This window comes from Morone saxatilis, unplaced genomic scaffold (assembly GCF_004916995.1).
Source record: "Morone saxatilis isolate NCDOM2014 unplaced genomic scaffold, NCSU_SB_2.0 Contig9, whole genome shotgun sequence".
Classification (NCBI taxonomy): domain Eukaryota; kingdom Metazoa; phylum Chordata; class Actinopteri; family Moronidae; genus Morone; species Morone saxatilis.
Genome location: NW_023340268.1, coordinates 14,430,099 through 14,447,662, shown reverse-complemented (window position 1 = coordinate 14,447,662; position 17,564 = coordinate 14,430,099). Strand labels below are relative to the sequence as shown.

Here is a 17,564-nt window from a genome sequence, read left to right as displayed (position 1 = left end):
GCACTGTCCCTTTCTAGTTACATGTCAGGGACTGACGGACAGGTTTGGAAAATAATTCTTGAGATTATTTAGATGATTAGATGTCCAACTACTTTAAAATGCTGAGATCAAATCACACAGGAAATTGCTAAAATTCAATTACAATTTTATCAGTGCACAATCTTTGGCTTTTTAGGGTCATTGTTTGCATCTGAAAGCAAGATATATGGGTGGTGAGATTGTGAAGAAAGAAAAAAGAAAGATAAAAAGAAAGAATGAAAGAACAAAAGAAAAAAGTACTGTATTGGTAGAGTACTAGTTTGTGGTTGATCACACCACCAAGGAGAAATAAAACACATCCTGAATAAGCAAGAACACTGAAGGGGCTCTACAACATGAGGGATAATTAAGACAGTTTTATGGAGACTTAATTGCAGCAATTTCTGAGGTCAGACAAGTCAAGTTTATCTGTAGAGTGCTTTTATCAAACACCTTCATCCCAAAGTGCTTCCCACAGACCAAACAGAAGACAGAAAAACAAGCTAAACCAACATAGCAGGACAGTCATAATAAGAAAAGGCAGGTGTCCATGTTAATATACAATTGGTGACATTAAATAGCATTAATGCGTGTGTGTGTGTGTGTGTGGGTGGGTGTTTGTGTGTGGTGGGGGTTAACACAAAGCAGTCATAATGACCATCATGGCCATTACCATCATCATCATCACAGGCTTGGCATTTCAAGAGCACCATTATCATCATTATTATAGCTAATATTACTGATGATGAGGCTTTCATGGCCTTTTGTTGGCCCTGACTAAGGTATCGCCATGGAAACAGATGACAGAAAAGAGCATAGCTTTATTGAATTACTCTATAAAGCTATTCTGACCAAATGGGGCTTGAATGTTGCACCGCGAAAAAGTCCCGGGAAGACACAGATGAGAGTCGGGGGCGGAGAGGGAGACAGAATAGAAATAGCAGCTGAGACAGATAAAAATAAAAGAAGAATAGAAAAAACACAGAAGATAGAAAACACTGGCAGCACTGAGGGGCATGTGATTGTGCAGAGACACCGATCGGCTGGTACACACAGCACAGAAGAATATTGTCTGATGGCTGGAAACAATGACAGCAATTCACCAACATCGACATAGTCACAAGAAGAAATCATCAGTACTAACTCTATAACAGCGGTACAGACAATGGACATCAGAACCATTGATTAAATCTTTAATGGGTCTTTTACAGCAGGCCTCTGCTTGTCTTAAAATAGCAGTCTGATAAATGTGCTTCATCTCTTTTTTACTTGTTTCCAAGAGTCTTTCTAGCTCATATCTCATAGATTGTCCCCAAATCCAATTTTATATATTGTTAAAACATTCCAACTAAATACTTTTCAAAGTGCAAATGTAATGATATTATGCTACTTAGGAAGAAAACAACTATATGTTTATTTGTCAGAAAGCAGAAATAGCATGATGCCCCCCCAGCTATGTCAGCCTCTGTGTGTTCCCATAGACTTAATCACATGAGGTTTTAAATCTGAGTTTCCTGGTGAGAAACATCATATTTCACTGTTTGTCTCCATTTTCTATTTAAATATCAATGTATACAATGAAAGGGATCTGTAAAAATATTCGCCAAACAAAAGCATCAACATTTAAGTTAGATTAACTGAAATTCTAGATAGATAGAGTTGAAAGTTATATTTCTAGGCTTCTGGTTTTTATTAATCTCACTCAGATTGGTTATGAGAAAAACAGAAGATCAGAGACTCACAACAGATTGAAGTAATGCACATACAGTACAACTATAAATGAGCCTACATTTCTTTTACAAATGAAAGTGCCATCTTTTAATGTTAACATTTAATATACACACTGCACCTCTTCAGTGTCATATTTCTAGTCTGCCATCTTTAGAAACATTAAACATTGTGCACTCCATACAGGCTCCATGTAAACATACTGTAAAATGAGTGTCTGAGTGAACTTTCACGTTATAATGCTTCATCATTGTTGTGTCTGTCTCTGCTACAGTATGTACAATGATAAAACAGTACAATATGACAACCACAAGATGTCTAAACATGACACTCAACGTAACATAGCTATTTTGGGAGATTTATAGATTCATGCATCAAATACTATATGTAAACTCTGATTTAGATCTCAACAAAACATGGTCAATAAAGGTGAGAAATAGGAACAGAAATTGACTCTTTAAATATATCTCATATTGATCAGATTGGTTGATCCATTGTTTTATCTATTGATTTATGAAGCACTGTAGTAAAAAATGCAGACAGTACCCTGTCATTTATGAAAGGGTTAATTCCAAATGCTTTGTATTATTCACTAATTCAGCATATTCATTATATTATTTAAAACAGCATCAGGAAACTTGATATTTAATACATTGTGAAAGACAAACTTGAACAAGAAAAGCGTAAGATAAAACAGAAGAAACTTATTAAAGATTGATGCAAAACACAGTAAAAACAAAAACAATGGAGATATTGATCTTTAAAAAAAAAACTGTTTGGCAGTGCCACTTTCCACAAGGCATTTCTGGCGTGAACATTTCTTGAACTTTTGATAAAACAACCAACTACAATTACACTTTTTTTTATCAGTGATATGTAATCTGAGGCTCTTTGTATTGGGGTCCCATTCATCCAGACATATACACTAACACAGAAACAATGTGTTATAACATTATCTTCACATATAGCCACTGTTATTCTCAGAGTAGGGATCCTCAAATCACAGCACAGCTTTCTAAGTATGATGTAGGTGTGTCTGGTTTTGAACACCAGCGTCCTTATAAGATGTGGTATAAACATGTACAGTAAGTCAGCTTTTAGTCTTTTCACAGCATTTAAGGACACACACCCATGTATTTGGGTTAGATGTTCTCATGCTCATGCTCCTCCTTCATAAGGAGAATGGTTTGAGTGCCAGCATCAGATTCTTTCAAAACAGTTATCTTACATGCTTCATTTCCTGTTTGCTTCTCCTCATGTTCTTCTGTTTCAGTCTTTCCATCACCATCCTCCTCCTGTTCCTCCACAGTTATGTCTGTCTGGGAGAGGTTTGCCTCTGTGCAGCCATGCTGCTTGTCTCGGCTGTGTTTTGGGCTCTGGCTGTTGTGCTGATGCTGGTTGTGGTCCTGGCTGTTGAAGAATCTTCGGATGGTGTGTTTGGGCAGGCCCAGCTGAGCCGACAGGGTGTGGACCGCTTCCTCGTCTGGGTTGAGGCCCACATCCCGAATGAAGCTCTGCAGGATTCCCAGTGCTTCATGGGACACTCTTAACTCCTCGCTTTGGACCCCAACTCCACCTTGGACCTCGTTATCTGCCTCTAAAGAAACCCCAGCCCTACCTCGGTCCTCATCCCTCACGCCGGGCCAGTTGATAGCAAGCTTCTCCTTAACCCTGCCGTCTTTGCTGTCTCCAATGACCTCATCAATCCCTTCCTCACCCACATTTCCATCCCTCACCTGCTCCTTGCTCTCTGTATCCTTGTCCCTCACCCTACCACCACACCCCCAGTCCCCTCCCAAACTGCTCTTCTCTCCCCGTCCCCCCTCAACCCAGTCTTTACTGTCCCCTCTCTCACCATTACTGATGCCCCTGCCCAGCAGACGTACTCTCATGTGCCCCCAGTTACCCCCAGCCTCAGATTCGGCCGGTGATGCAGCACATGGTTGCCGTGGAGACAGGTGAGGCCCTGCCTCAGGCTGCAGGGGTTGATGGGGTTGAAGATGGTGTTGCTGTGGCAGCGGAGAGTTGCGTTGGTACTGACAAGAGAAAAAGAGAAATTAGAAGCAATTATGGTAAAAATACGCACTTAGTCTTTTGGATTTTATATTTTTAACGCCAACTTGTTTCCATTGTGTTAATGTGGATTTTTAATGGTTTTAAATGGATTTTAATGGTAGATGATGTGAAATCAGCCAGACAGAAATATATTTGTATGATTTGAAGTGATAAGTGTTACTAATAAGGAACAATTTCCGCTTCTTTGTTTGCATATTTTATTGCAGATTCTATTTAAAAATACTATTTAAGTACTGGCTATATGATAATTTACTTCACTGCTTAATGAAATATGCTCATTACATTCATTTTAGACGTCTAGAGAGAACTGGCATCAAATTTTCCATCTCCAAATTACAAACACTGAATCAATGAGATTAGAATGGCTCTCATTTAACAACAGACTCTGAACCCGCTTTGCTTTCTGTATTTGTTGGTTATGTTTTTACTTCTCAATTGTTTCTCATGGGAGCTCTAAATAATCTGAATGCAGAAATTAGCAGCAGCTTCGTCCTTCATTTGACCTCAGTTGTGTGAACTGGATCTGCTGAGGTTTCACACGTGAGGTGGCCTGCAATTCAACCATCAAAGTACATGTGAAGTCTTCTCGGCTTACTAATAACACAATATATTCCACATAGTTTACTGTACTTTTACAAACTGGGGGATACACAGCCATTTTTTGACATGTTAACTGTGAGTCTGTGCTAAATTCAAGCCATCAACTCATGCACAAGCTATGGAAGTGAAAGAAAAATAACTAATCAGCCTCACGGATCATTGCTTAATGTGGTAATCATCTTTTCTTCTGACATTTTTGGCATTTAGCTGTCATTACAGTGGCGCTTTTCCATTGCACACTCTAGAGATCTATTGGCATTAAATCCAATGTATTTTATTTTAATTAAAAATGTGTAAGATTTATTATAACCTTTTAATATATCACTTAAATATATTAAGTGTTTTTCAAAAATTAAAGCCAGGTCTCCTCAAGCTCTAGTTTTAAGGACCTATCGAGTAAAATGTGTTGTTTACAATGTTTCTATAGCTTGCTGTGTGGAACAGCAGTCTGTGTGTAAAGATATTGTGTTTATCTTGCTGTTGTGGTCTCACCAGTGTATTGTCATTGCTGATCAATGTAAGCCTGTCAGTGCAGTGCTGCTGTGCCGTCGTGTTGCTGCTCTCCTGTTCATAGATGGCATCTCGTTCAGTCTGGGACAGGCTGAGGAACCGGCGGATCATGCACAGATTCTCCCACAGGGTCCGGTTCTCTGGGCTGGGATCCTCCTTCCAACGCAACAGCTCACATAGCCAGCCCTGCAGGAGGAGATAACACATTAAGTCCCCCTGTTTAGCATTTATAAGCAGTATATAAACATTTAATGATGTATTTATAAGCAGATATAAGTGTGTATGCCTAAGAAACATGCAAGGGGCTGACTAGCTAACCTACTGTGAGCACACAAAGATGCTCTGTGATCATTAAATGACCTTTCTTTCACTCAGAGGTCACAATGTCAGCACACATTCATACTTCTGGCGTGTCCTTAAACATGACCCTGACACCCTGCAAGCTCCTGTGGTGAAGATCTGACCTGAGGTGACAACTCGGCAGAGCAAGAGGAAGTAAAGAGAAAAATATCTCTTGTGTGATTAACTATAAAGTTATAACAAAAAGCTGTTGAGCTGCCTAATGTCCTGCCATAATTGCCACGATATAATAAAAACATATTCATTAGGAATGCTAATTACGTCAATCATTCTGTTAATTAGTTCATTAATTAGAAGATATTTCTACATCAACATCCTAATATATCTCAGAGTATCAATATCTTTGGGTCTTTCTGTCTACTTAAGAAAAGGATGCATGTGTCTGCATGCAGTTTTGCTGCTACTTCAATGCGAAGACAAAGCCAGTTAATTACTCTTTCTTCAGCATATTTTAGCAGCATATTAGCAAAATCCAATAATTCGATATATGCTATAGTGTGAACCTCTGTTGTAAGGCTAACATAGTGCTGGGACATTAAAATTGCCATAGCAACACCATGTAAATTTATACAATGGGTTTTGATTCATGTCACCCTGCATACACCCACACTCCTATTTATTTTGTACTAATTAGAATTTAATAACATATAAGTGGCAATGACTACAAAGCTCTATAAAATATAAATTCACAATAATTTACTTTTCACATTCATCCAAAATGGGTTCATGTTGTAAAACTTCTAGTCTATTTATTGTTTGCTCTCAATATACAAAGATAAGAAATAAAGTATCAGGTTTGAAGATCATGTAATGGCAAAGCCAAAAGATGATGGAGAGATTTTCTCATTAGCTAGAATCTTTTTCTGCATCACAAGGGAGGAAACTTGTGAGTGGCAGATTGAGGCGGGCAAAGCGAAGCTAGTTTCAGATCCATGAACTGGAGCATGATTACGTTTGCAAGCAACGCTGGTGCGCACACACAAATTCACACACACACACACACACAAATTCACACACACACACACAAACACACACACACACACATACACCTGCTGTAGCCCAAGTCTAGCACACAATGCCATCCAGATGCACAGTGCAGATAGAACAGAAGAGATCCAGCGTGTTTGCCTGCCAAACAAAGCGGGGTAATACAGAGAGAGAAAGAGAGAGGTAAAGAGAACATAGAGAAAGTAAAGTAAAAAGAGAGGCCAACGAAGAGATAGAAAAAGAACCTCAGGGGTTTTGGACCACCTGTCTGTACTGGCATGACCGCTGAATGACCTCCAAACATCTTTACGATGAGTAGATGAGTAGAGAGAAAGGAGAAAGAAAGAAAGAAAGAAGAAAAGAGAAAGAGGATAGAAAGAAAAGAAAAAAATTGGAGACATGCACGAGAGGAAGAGAAAATGAGACAGCTAAAATCCCCCCATTCCATGAAGGGAAATTATCCTCAAAACAAAAGGCAATAACAAGCTTATGGGGCCGCCATAAAAATGAGAACAATAAACACTCAAATCATGCCTGTGTGTGTACGTGTGTATTAGTGCATTTGTTTGCCCGTGTGTGTTTGAGGAATTGCGTGTACATGCGTGTGCTTGTACAGTATGTCTATGTGCACAAATAAGCGTATGTGTGTGTTTTTGTATGGTGACTATTAAAGTGATAATTTAGGACACAATAGCAGTCTGATGCACTGATGATAGTCCTCTGCAGAGTACAGCTGCTGGTTGATTATCTGGGCTTCCCTCCATGCACACACTAGCCACCCCTGCTTTAACTGAGGAGATGGATTCATCAGAGAAGCTAAATTTGAGCAATTAAGCATTACAAATGATTGGAAGCAATATGTGTGTGTTTAAGATTGGACATCTTCATCAGATTCACACCGGTGAGCAAGCAGGTACCTGACTCTTGGAGGCAGCCACCTTTGCAAACAGAGCCTGAGACACCTTGGCTCTCTTCATCTCATGCTGAATCTCCTCGTAGATCGAAGCGCTCACATTGAGAACACAACTGTCTGTCCTCAACCCTCTGTCACTTGTAACTGGGGACAGTCTTGCCTAAAAAGAGATAGACAGAAAGACAGACAGACAACAAAACTGGGTTTAAATGTGAGCTACAGTAAGCAACTAAGTAATGGGCCATATGCAGCAAAGTGAAATTAATACACAGTACAGAGCAAAAGCAATTCTGGCTTGATCAGGTGCTCTGGCAAACACATTTTCAAGTATTGAGAAATGGGAACCTGGTAAGGGATCATGTCCTTTATGCAGCCCTAGGAGCACCTATACAAAGAGGGGTGTAGTCTGGTGGTGAATACTCCCTTGTAATGAAGCTGCTCCCTGGCAGGAGAAGCAACTTCATGTATATTAGAGGAAACATGTAGCAACCTGTAACCTCTCCAGCTCCAGGGCAACAGAGGGAGTCAGCAGCATAGTGCACAGGGAGCTGGCCATGGGGGGGGGAGACACACAGCAGAGATGAACTGATGAAAAATAAACTATTAGGGAGGACTCATTAAAGACATGACTAGATGAAGCTGGTAGTGTCAGCCAATCTTTCGATTTGCTGTCATAAAAGAACAAGAGAAGGTTGACATGCTAATGACATGTTAAGCTGGTATAATGTTAACCATGTTTGCCATCTTAGTTTAGCATGTTAGCTTACTAACAATAAGCATACTAAATCAATAAACACAACATACTGCGGCTGACGTCAATAATGTCATTACTTTAACAGGTATTTGCATAAAATTACAATTTTGACCTGATGATGGCATTAACAGCTAAGGTAAGTTTGGTAACATTACCAAATGTATCACAAATACCTAAATGTCTATAACAAATGTCTTGGCAATCCATTGGTAGAGGTTGACCATGAATGTTACCCTGATGCCTGTTCTGTTAAAGGAAAGGTCAGGGGTCAGTAAGCTTCACAACTTCACAACAACTTCCTAATATGATGTACGATGTCTTGTTGTTCATTTTGTCCTTTATATTTAAACTGACCTAGTTTGATTTGTGTTCTCTCTCTATTCATGCAATATATGTCAAAGATCTAAAATCTGCTAAATTTTACTTTTGCTTAGGTACAGTATAAACAGTGGTTTAAGTACTATAGTAAAAATTCAGCTAAGTAACAGTTCTCCCATTTTAATATTCCAGTGCTCTTTATGATCAAACACATAGTTAAACATTTAACGGCAGCTTTGTGACACTGATTTTTTATTTTATAGCTTTCTTCCTCTCTTTGTCTGCTGGCTGACCTGTGTGGGTCTTGGTGGCGTGTTATTGCAGCTGGGGGTGAATCCTGTCAGGCTTCTGTCTTTCTCCTCCTGGTAGATGCGCTCCCTCTCCGCTTCGGGGAGCTGCAGGAAGCTGTACATGGCCCGGAGGTTGACCAGCAGAGACTGGGAGGCGTGTATAGGGTCCTCCTCCTTACGCAGAATCTCTGACAGCAGTCCCTGGTAAAGGCACACACACACACACACACACACACATAAATCGATACTCATTGATTAGTAGAAGCAAGCAATACGCAATAAAACATCCATGAAATGTCAAATTAATTCACACATATTGGCAATATTGACACGCACAAGGTCAGTCTAAGGTTGCATAAGCCACAGCCCATTTGCCCTCTTTGGTTGTTTTATTTTTGCTGCTTTGTCTGCATATATACGAGTTGCCCAGAACTGTTAATATTAAAACAAAATAAATCGCCTGTCATCCAAACTTTAATTATTTTTTGATAGGAATGCGTCTGCGGGACATACATCATTTGTGGAAATGATTAACTATGAATGGTAAAACAGATGGGAGGCAGTGTGAATAAAAATCTCCACTTCTGAATATTGCACACAACTTGTAATGTCGCGCGATATCGACTCATGCCAGTATTATCAAATGAACCAATCTTAGCTAGCATGCAAGATAACTCCTCAGTTATATCAATATATAAATAATACTTGGAGATGGTAAGAAAGCATACACAAAAACTCATATAGCCTTGCTATAACAACAAGGTCTACCTAGCCTTGCTAATTGTTCTGGCTAATGCTCTGCTACGCCCAAACTTCAATAGATGCCTTATGTTCTTTTTTTATAAATTGTATGTATGTATGAGAGTCAGATAAAATTATCAATACCACTCTTATTACTCCATTAAATATAAACAGGCAGCAGGTTTTAGCTTAGCTTAGCATATAGACTGAAAACGGGAAAATGGCTAGAGTGGAAGCCACTGAGCCCTGCCAAGAAATAGACTATTGCTTTTAACTACAATTTTTTTTCGAAGCAGACAAGTTGTATGATGTTCAAGAAAAAAGAGGAAAGAAAACATTAAAAGCTAAGTGCACTGATGATACCGATTTCTTTCCATAGAATTTAAATGTATCTTACAATCAATATGTAGGCATATTGAACGGTTCAGTCTTCAAAACCCCAGACAATCTTTCAAATGCTGACTCCTTTCAAAGTGTGTGTTGACACCTTAAACATCACACATACAGGGGATAACATGATAGATCTCATATTAAAGATTATAGATTTCCATTATCTTTATGTAAAGTTTCTCAGATCCCTGAAGGAATTTTGCAAAAGCTCCATATCCAACTCTGGATCTCATTCAAAGAGGCTTCAAGTCGCTGTCCTGTGGTTTAGTGTATCACAGCTATAGGTGATACAGAGCCAGTTCCCAGTCAGTGCTGAGCACACTATAGTGGCTAGCATTATTCTGGGTGTATGTGTGTATGCAGGAAAGCCTTCAAACATCACATGCAGATTGTAAGGCTTCCTTCCTGAAAAGAAATCAGATTTCACACTGGCATGGAAATAGAGAGAGAGGAAACAGGCTACTTATTCAAATCATGGATCATCTTTGGATCCACCAAGCAACCCATCTTCCAAGTAGATGGAGGCTTTACAGGAATCGCCAAATGATAAATGCTCCCCTCTCGTCTATATGGCATCTTGGCATCATGCCCACCTTATATGGCTGGCACTGAGGCACCTTGGACTTGGCAATGGGGAAACATGGGGGTGGATAATAACTTGCTCTGCTTATTGTGATGAAAATGATAATGACGGTAATAATAATAATAACAATAGGCTTAGCCTGTCTTCTGAGCCCCATTTCTGTGGGTGTGGTGGTGAATGTAAGATGATGGACACAGATAACGTGGCATTTTAGTGTTAGAGGCGATGGCAGAGGGTGATATGGATGCGAAATGAGGGAGACCAATAGAAGGAAAAGGGGAAAGATTAAAAAAAAAGATGGATTGACAATCAGAGGTAGAGATTAAACGAATAAAAGGGCTGCCAGAGTGAAAGGTGGCAAGATGGAGGGACAGTAAGATAGAGAAAGAGGCAGAGAGGGAGACAGCATTTCTCCAAGGGGTTGTGATTAGTTGGCCCAGCAGCTGCTTCAGTGCTGGCACCAGCTTTGTGCTGCAGAGAGCTGGCACAAACACACACACACATACAGACACACATACATGGGGGGAGGGGGCACTGCGGCAAAGGCCATGCCAATGTGCAAACCATCAAACACACATATTCACAGAACACACATACCTACAACTGCAACACCAGAAAACACTTCCAAAAGATAACTGCCAGCAAACCTCTTTCAACACCATTCAGATCACAGTCACTGTGATTAATGTGTTCCATACCTGGGTCCGGTTAAATGCCACCCGGGCAAAGATGGCTTGGGAGATGCCTGCTCTCTTCAGTTCCTCCCTCACACAGTGGTAGATGTCACTTGGCACGTCTGTTGGCCCCACAGAAGACACAACCAACGGCTGGTTTTGTGGCCCAGCCGCAGGTCCTCCCCCTGGGCCACAGTGTGCCTGCTGCGGGGCTTGGGTATCAGGGGGTTTAGAGAAGACCTTGGCAGGAGCCCTCCCTACGGGGGGATGGTTGAGATACTGCTGTGGGGACGATGAGAGACCCTGGCCAGCCAGCATACGGCTAACAGCATACTGCTGGTTGAGAAACTGGGCCATCACCAGCTGCTGGTTGACCATTTGGGAGCTGAGAGGTTGGCTTACCAACCCATGGGGGCGCAGGCCGAGCGGGGAACGACCACATATATTGGCTACTTCTCCACGAGAAAAAAGAAGTGTGGAGCTCTGGTCAGCTGGGCTACTTGTGATTGGCTGCTGGCTGAGGGTGATATGTGTGGACTGGTCAGAAAAGCTGTCAATCTCTGGTGCAGGAAAGACAGATGTACAATTATTAACACACAAAATACTGACAGTGTGTCCCAAATCCTTCCTAGATACTAATTCCAAGCAGGTTTTTTGAGTATGTGGTGTGTTCACACTGGACAAAATGAATTATAACCAGCATGCATACTAAAAACTATTTTTAAGTGAATTGTGACTTGTAGTCAGACACCTCCAGAAACATCTTAGAAATAGGTACTACATCTTAAGAAAAGTTTAATCGACATTTAATTGACATTTCAAAGTCGGAGTTTGACTGATGTAAGTAGCATACAATATAAAATGAGTATGTAGTATGGATTTAGTACGTGCTGTAAGACTTATCAGGCACACTTAATGTTTGCCAGCTTGATTGAAATCCCTCACCCTTGAAGCATTTGGTCTTCTTGAAGTGCTTGTACCATCGACCAAACTCGTGACACTTGGCAGCTGAGACATTTGCATAGTAAGTGCTATTTACAATAGATGATATCATACTCTGAAACAGAGGGGAAAAGACAATAGAAATTCATTACATTTTCCAAGCTCCTGCTATGGGCGTCCTGGGTGTCTCAGCTGTTCACACATCTGATATTAATGAACTCAGATCTGTGTTATTAAAAAGACCCCCAGGTAAATAGGATAATAAAGACAGATGAGTGTGTCAGTGTGTGAGCTCTGCGTGTGCCTATGTGTATGCAAACATGTATGTGTGCGTGCATGTGTGTGTGTAATCAAACAAAACACCAGAGGTCATCAGAGACTATGCCTCTGTCTGTCTGTCTCACTCACACTCATGCAAAAACACACACACACACAGTTTTTCCCAGAAGACCGTCCTCTTCTGCAATCTTTACATCTGATTACACCTTTCATCTTCTCATATTTATTTTAATCTGCTTCTCGCAAACAAGAAAGGGGGTAAAGGGAGTGATAGGAGAGAGAGAGAGAGAGGGAGAGAGGTGGGGAAGGAAAGAAGGGGGAGGGAGGATTGGCTTGTATCAGATCTGCAGAGATAGTGAGCAATTTCTCTTTATCAAACTGTAGATGTCCTACGCACCCTCCGGCAAAATAACAGATAGACTAAGTTGATAATTATGAATATTCATCAAGAGGCCTTCCCCCAAATACTGCATCATTAATGTAAAATTATTTCTACAGTTGTGTCTGTATTTGCTTAATTAAACACACCAGAATTGAAGAAGATCTTAAAACCAGATTCGGATGTGCTCTGCTGAATCAGTCAAGAGTGCAGAAAAAGCGAAATAGCGAGATAGAGATGGACAGATAGAGTAAGCGAGAGTAAGACGGTGGGTGAAGCTGACAGACAGACAGAGTGACAGGCAGACAGGTTGGCATTGGAAAGAATCAAGATAAGCAGCAGCCCAGGCAGTGGGGCTTTTTAAGAGATAGCCATCTCTTTTTATCCGTTTCTCTTTCGCGCTCTGCCCCCACACCTTATCTACCTCTGCATCTGGACTTCCTGTCGAACTATTGGACCTCTCGCTTATCCTGCTTCACGTGTCAAAATGGGCACAAACACGCACACATACACACACACGCTCACAGGACATAGAAGGGCAAAGACATTACAGCCACTTTGAACTTGCCAAACTTGTCCTCTTCTCTTCTTCTTTTGCAGATGCTCTGTGTATGTGTGTGTCTGTGTGTGTTTGTGTGTACCTGGGAGAGTGGGCACTCCTTGGCTAGGGTGCTCTGGTTCATGTCCTTGAGGAGCTCCTTCAGAGCGTTTCTCACTGTGGAGTGACTCCACTGCTCGGCTGGCAAATCCTCCAATTTTGGACAGCTAGACAAAGAGCAAATTAAAAACACTTGACTTGCAGCATTAGGATAGATTACACTTTAAAGGGGAAGACCGGTGATTTAGTACTGCACTTCCATGGGGAACTCACAATCAATAAACCTGACTTTTAGTCCCCACTATGATTTAAGCTCCAAAAAATGTTGGATGTAATGTAATAGCGTCTTTCATTAGACCCTAATGACATCATTAAGGTTATTTTCTCATTTTTTGTGCCTTAAATCAATAGTGACAACTGAAGAATGACAGGAAAGTGGGGGGAGAGAGAGCAGCATGACATGCAGCAAAGGGTCAGAGTCGAACCCATGGCCACTGCAGCAAGGACTCTGCTATCAGGACACCTCATACAACTGTTTACATAGGTTTATATTAATACCTCTTATATTAATACTTCAGGCTTATATTAATACTCATACTTCGTGATGAGGAAACAAAACTTAATTTGTAAAATCAGTGAAGTGAACCTTTAAAAATAAGATACAGCCTCTTATAGCATGCACTGGGTGATGGGCAAGCAAGATAACAAGTATGTTTCCAGTCTAACAAACACACTCTTTCAAAGGTATGGATGAAAGTCTGGACTGTGGGAGGAAAATAAAGCACTTTATAAACTAATGAATTAAACAAAGTCATGCAAGCACTGTGAAAACATAGATGACCCCAGGTCCTTCTTTATATAGAAGGAAGACATTTTGTCATGGCACAGCAGGACAAGCACAGTCACAGGTGTAAATAATAAAATTAATGATGTCTGAATTCCATTTAGTGGCTTTAATTGTTAGCCATCGTTAATGTTATGAGTAACACCTGTGTATTTCTATGACAAGTCAAAATGTCTGCTGTGGAAAAGACCTATATTCACTTCCCTGTACTTCTTCTGCTTCTCTATATTTGTATAATAAATATGCTACACTGTCCTAACTCTCATGGCGGATCTGACCTAAGACCCAATAAGTGGCACAGTGGTCAAAAACAACTGTCAAAACAATGGAAGGGACATTCATTGTTTAAAAATGTTACAGGAAATAACTGTCCTCAACTATTAAAATGCTCATTAATATTCATCGCAAACGAGCAAATAAAGCCACTCATTAAACTTAATCTAATGGAATTAAAATTAAAAAAAAGAATTTTAGCAGTCTCTGCTGGAGACATCAAAATACATTTTGTATGGCTCTGATTTGGTCCATGCCCTTTGGTTATTTTGTTTTCTTTATACAAATTAGGGATGGTGGGTGACTGGAGTCTTTTCCAGCATGGAGTGGGAGAAAGACTGGGAAATAGTCAACCGGTCTTGACTCCATTACAGGGAAAACAGGCAATCACACTCACATTCAGAGTCTGTGAACTCCATACAGACAGGACAAGGAATAGAGCCTGACCGTAAGTGCAGACTACCTACCTGTGCAGCTGTATTTTAAGGGTGATAACATGGTGAACATCCTGCAGCATATCAGCCACTGTGGCATCCGGAGCATCTGTTACACAGGATAGAGGCACCGGGTTCCACCGGCCCACCTGGATCAGACCTGAAAAATACACACAAAAGTGAGTTAGAAAACTGTAAGAAAAATATATTTTTTGTGTCCTTTTCTCTGTGTGCAAGTCTTTATGTACCTTTTGCCTGTGCAGCAGAGCTGTGTGAGTAGCCCAGTGTCAGCAGGGCCATCTCTATCAGCTGGTTAAACAGCAGATCTCTCTTGACCAACACAAACTCTGCATGTTCTTCTCTCCTCTCTCTTTCTAGAGGGCTTTCCTTGTGCTCCACCACGCAGAACACCGGCAGCAGGCTCCCTGAGGTGATGGACACAAGTTATGTCATACAGCATTAAATGGGAGATTGCAATGCATAGGGCCCACATAAATATGACACAAGGGAATTCTTCCACCAAAGTATCATTTGTAAGGCTGTTATCTTACTCCCAGTCCTGTGTAACTAAAAACCCACTGAGCTTCTCCTTTGCATCTGTTCTCTGAACCCTTCCCCATAACAGTCGTGTACCTCTGCTGTGCCAGCTCTTGCTCTGTGGCTTTACTGTGGTGGGTTTCTGGACCAGGCAGGGGTTTTTGGCCACAGGACTCCCCTGCCTGCTCCTCTCCTGAGCTGAAGGTCCCGCTCCGTTTTGTTCTAGTCGAGCCAGCTTGGCAGGAGGGGGCCGGGGGTCTACAACGAGATCACTGCCCTCAGGTTTCTTGGCTCCATTACACAGGGCGTCCATCTGTGGTCTCACACTGATACAGAGACACAGGCACGTTAAAGAAAGACTGTAGGAGGTAAACAAATGAAATCGACTCATATTATGTATATCTGTGGTCATCAGAGTTTATGCTGACCCTTTTTACATAAAGATATTACATATTTAAACTAACTTTTGCAATGACAAGCATAGTGTTTAGCATATGCTTGTGTCTAGAGATTGTGAAAGAAAGCTGTTTCAGTTATTTACAGTTTTGTGTCTAACTAGAAAATGAGGAAGCGCTATGTTTGACACACACGTACACACTCCGAACAGAAGGATATCCGGATCCGTATTAGGGGATGACCTTCACCCAAATGAAGCGATTTGGATAACCCTTTAAATCCAGTAAAAGTCCAGTGAATGCTACAGCGCAGTTTCCCATAATAAACCTGCTGACATCTCCAGGCGCGCCGCTGCAAGCGACAGTGATTCAGTTCATTATCAGCTCCTAAATGCGCGCTAATCGTCCCACGTCTGATTCCGCTGAAGTTTGATCGGGGCGAAAGCAGTCTGTTTCAGTCGGCACAGCGTGCATGCCCGACCTGCCATCATACATCAACAGCCCGTTCCTGTAGACATAGACTGTATCCATATGTTATCCCCGCTTCCATTGATCTCCAGTTGGGTAACAGACCCACCTCGCCTGGCTGTCGGCACGCGTCCTTTTTACTCACACGAATCGTCCGTTTAACATCGACATGATCTAAGTCTAAGTAGTTTTGCCCCTTGTCCCTCCTTGATCTCCGACCGCGCTTCGCTTTCCGGTGTGATAATAAACTGGCCTTAGCGCAAGTTGAGAGCGACCTCCCATCCAGAGCACCGGGGCATGCTGCTACTGGGGATCTGGCTCAGGAGAGAACAATACAGGGCTTGGAGCTCCTAGAGTACATTCCCTGTCATATATTATGCTCCAGCACTGACTCCGGGACAGCAGTTGGTTACACTTCAAAGCCCTATGCGCACGCGGAGAGAGAGAGAGAGAGAGAGAGAGAGACTCACACCCCCACACACAGTCTCATAAATACGCGGACCCAGCTGCATTAGCATATGGTGTAATAATGAATTCACTAGCGCGCTCCGTAAATGTATTAAATGTGACAATTGCGCATAAATCTATTTATTATTTTCTGCCGCATGCTGTGCACGCACTTATTATTGTCTTTAGGGTACTGGAGCTCTCCATGGTAACAAAGTGGAGCAGGACGAGGTGGAAGAGGCTGACTGATATTAACTTTTGAACGTTGATGTTTTATTGTCACAAGATTTTCTGTGGCTCATGTTTTATATGTGGATAATCTCGGTGTTTACTCCATGCAGCCAAGAAAGTGCTCTATATCGCATCACAATTGCGGAAATGTATTGTATGATATAGGCCAGTAGTTCTTAACCTTTTCGGTGTCAAGGACCCCCACACTGAAACACTTCCCATCAATCCCAGGGGGTCCCTGTACCCCAAGTTGAGATCCACTGGCATAGCCTATAGTGTAGTATATAGTAGAGTATATTGTATTAGCCTATAGTACTTAGTACTCACTAAACTATATCATAGGTATGTTTAATACAATGAGGCCTATATAATAGTATAGTATATTATTGAACAGTATATTAAATATATAAACAGTATATATAAGTACAGCAGCCCTTACTTATAGGGTATGTTATACAGTACTATACTTATACTACACTACACTATGGTATACGATAGTATACACTATAGGCTATATGAATACTTGTATGTTATATATACTATATGATACTATGCTATACTATACTATAATAGTATAGTGTACAACAATAATTAAACTACAGTGTATGGTATGGTTTATTGTAGTATAATTTAGTATTGTATAGTAGTACAGCAGCCCTTAGTAGTACAGGTTGCAGTGGTTTTTACTATACTATACTATACTATACTATACTATACTATACTATAGTATAATAGGCTTTATTTATTATTTATATATACATTAGTATAGGCCTATATATATAACAATATATATAT

General features: G+C 40.9%; 1 protein-coding gene across 1 annotated transcript; it reads right to left on the bottom strand.

Annotated features, from left to right (window-relative positions):
• Positions 1 to 1,696: 1,696 nt before the first annotated feature.
• Positions 1,697 to 16,482, bottom strand: satb1a (SATB homeobox 1a). Its single transcript, XM_035681533.1, has 11 exons — positions 15,823 to 16,482; positions 15,325 to 15,554; positions 14,940 to 15,116; positions 14,725 to 14,851; positions 13,184 to 13,307; positions 11,888 to 11,999; positions 10,967 to 11,502; positions 8,558 to 8,755; positions 7,197 to 7,352; positions 4,915 to 5,118; positions 1,697 to 3,782 (listed from the first exon to the last, which is right to left on the bottom strand). Exons 2-11 carry the CDS (start codon positions 15,539 to 15,541, stop codon positions 2,889 to 2,891), a joined length of 2,745 nt encoding a protein of 914 aa, XP_035537426.1. The 5' UTR covers positions 15,542 to 15,554; positions 15,823 to 16,482; the 3' UTR covers positions 1,697 to 2,888.
• Between the last annotated feature and the right edge of the window lie 1,082 nt (positions 16,483 to 17,564).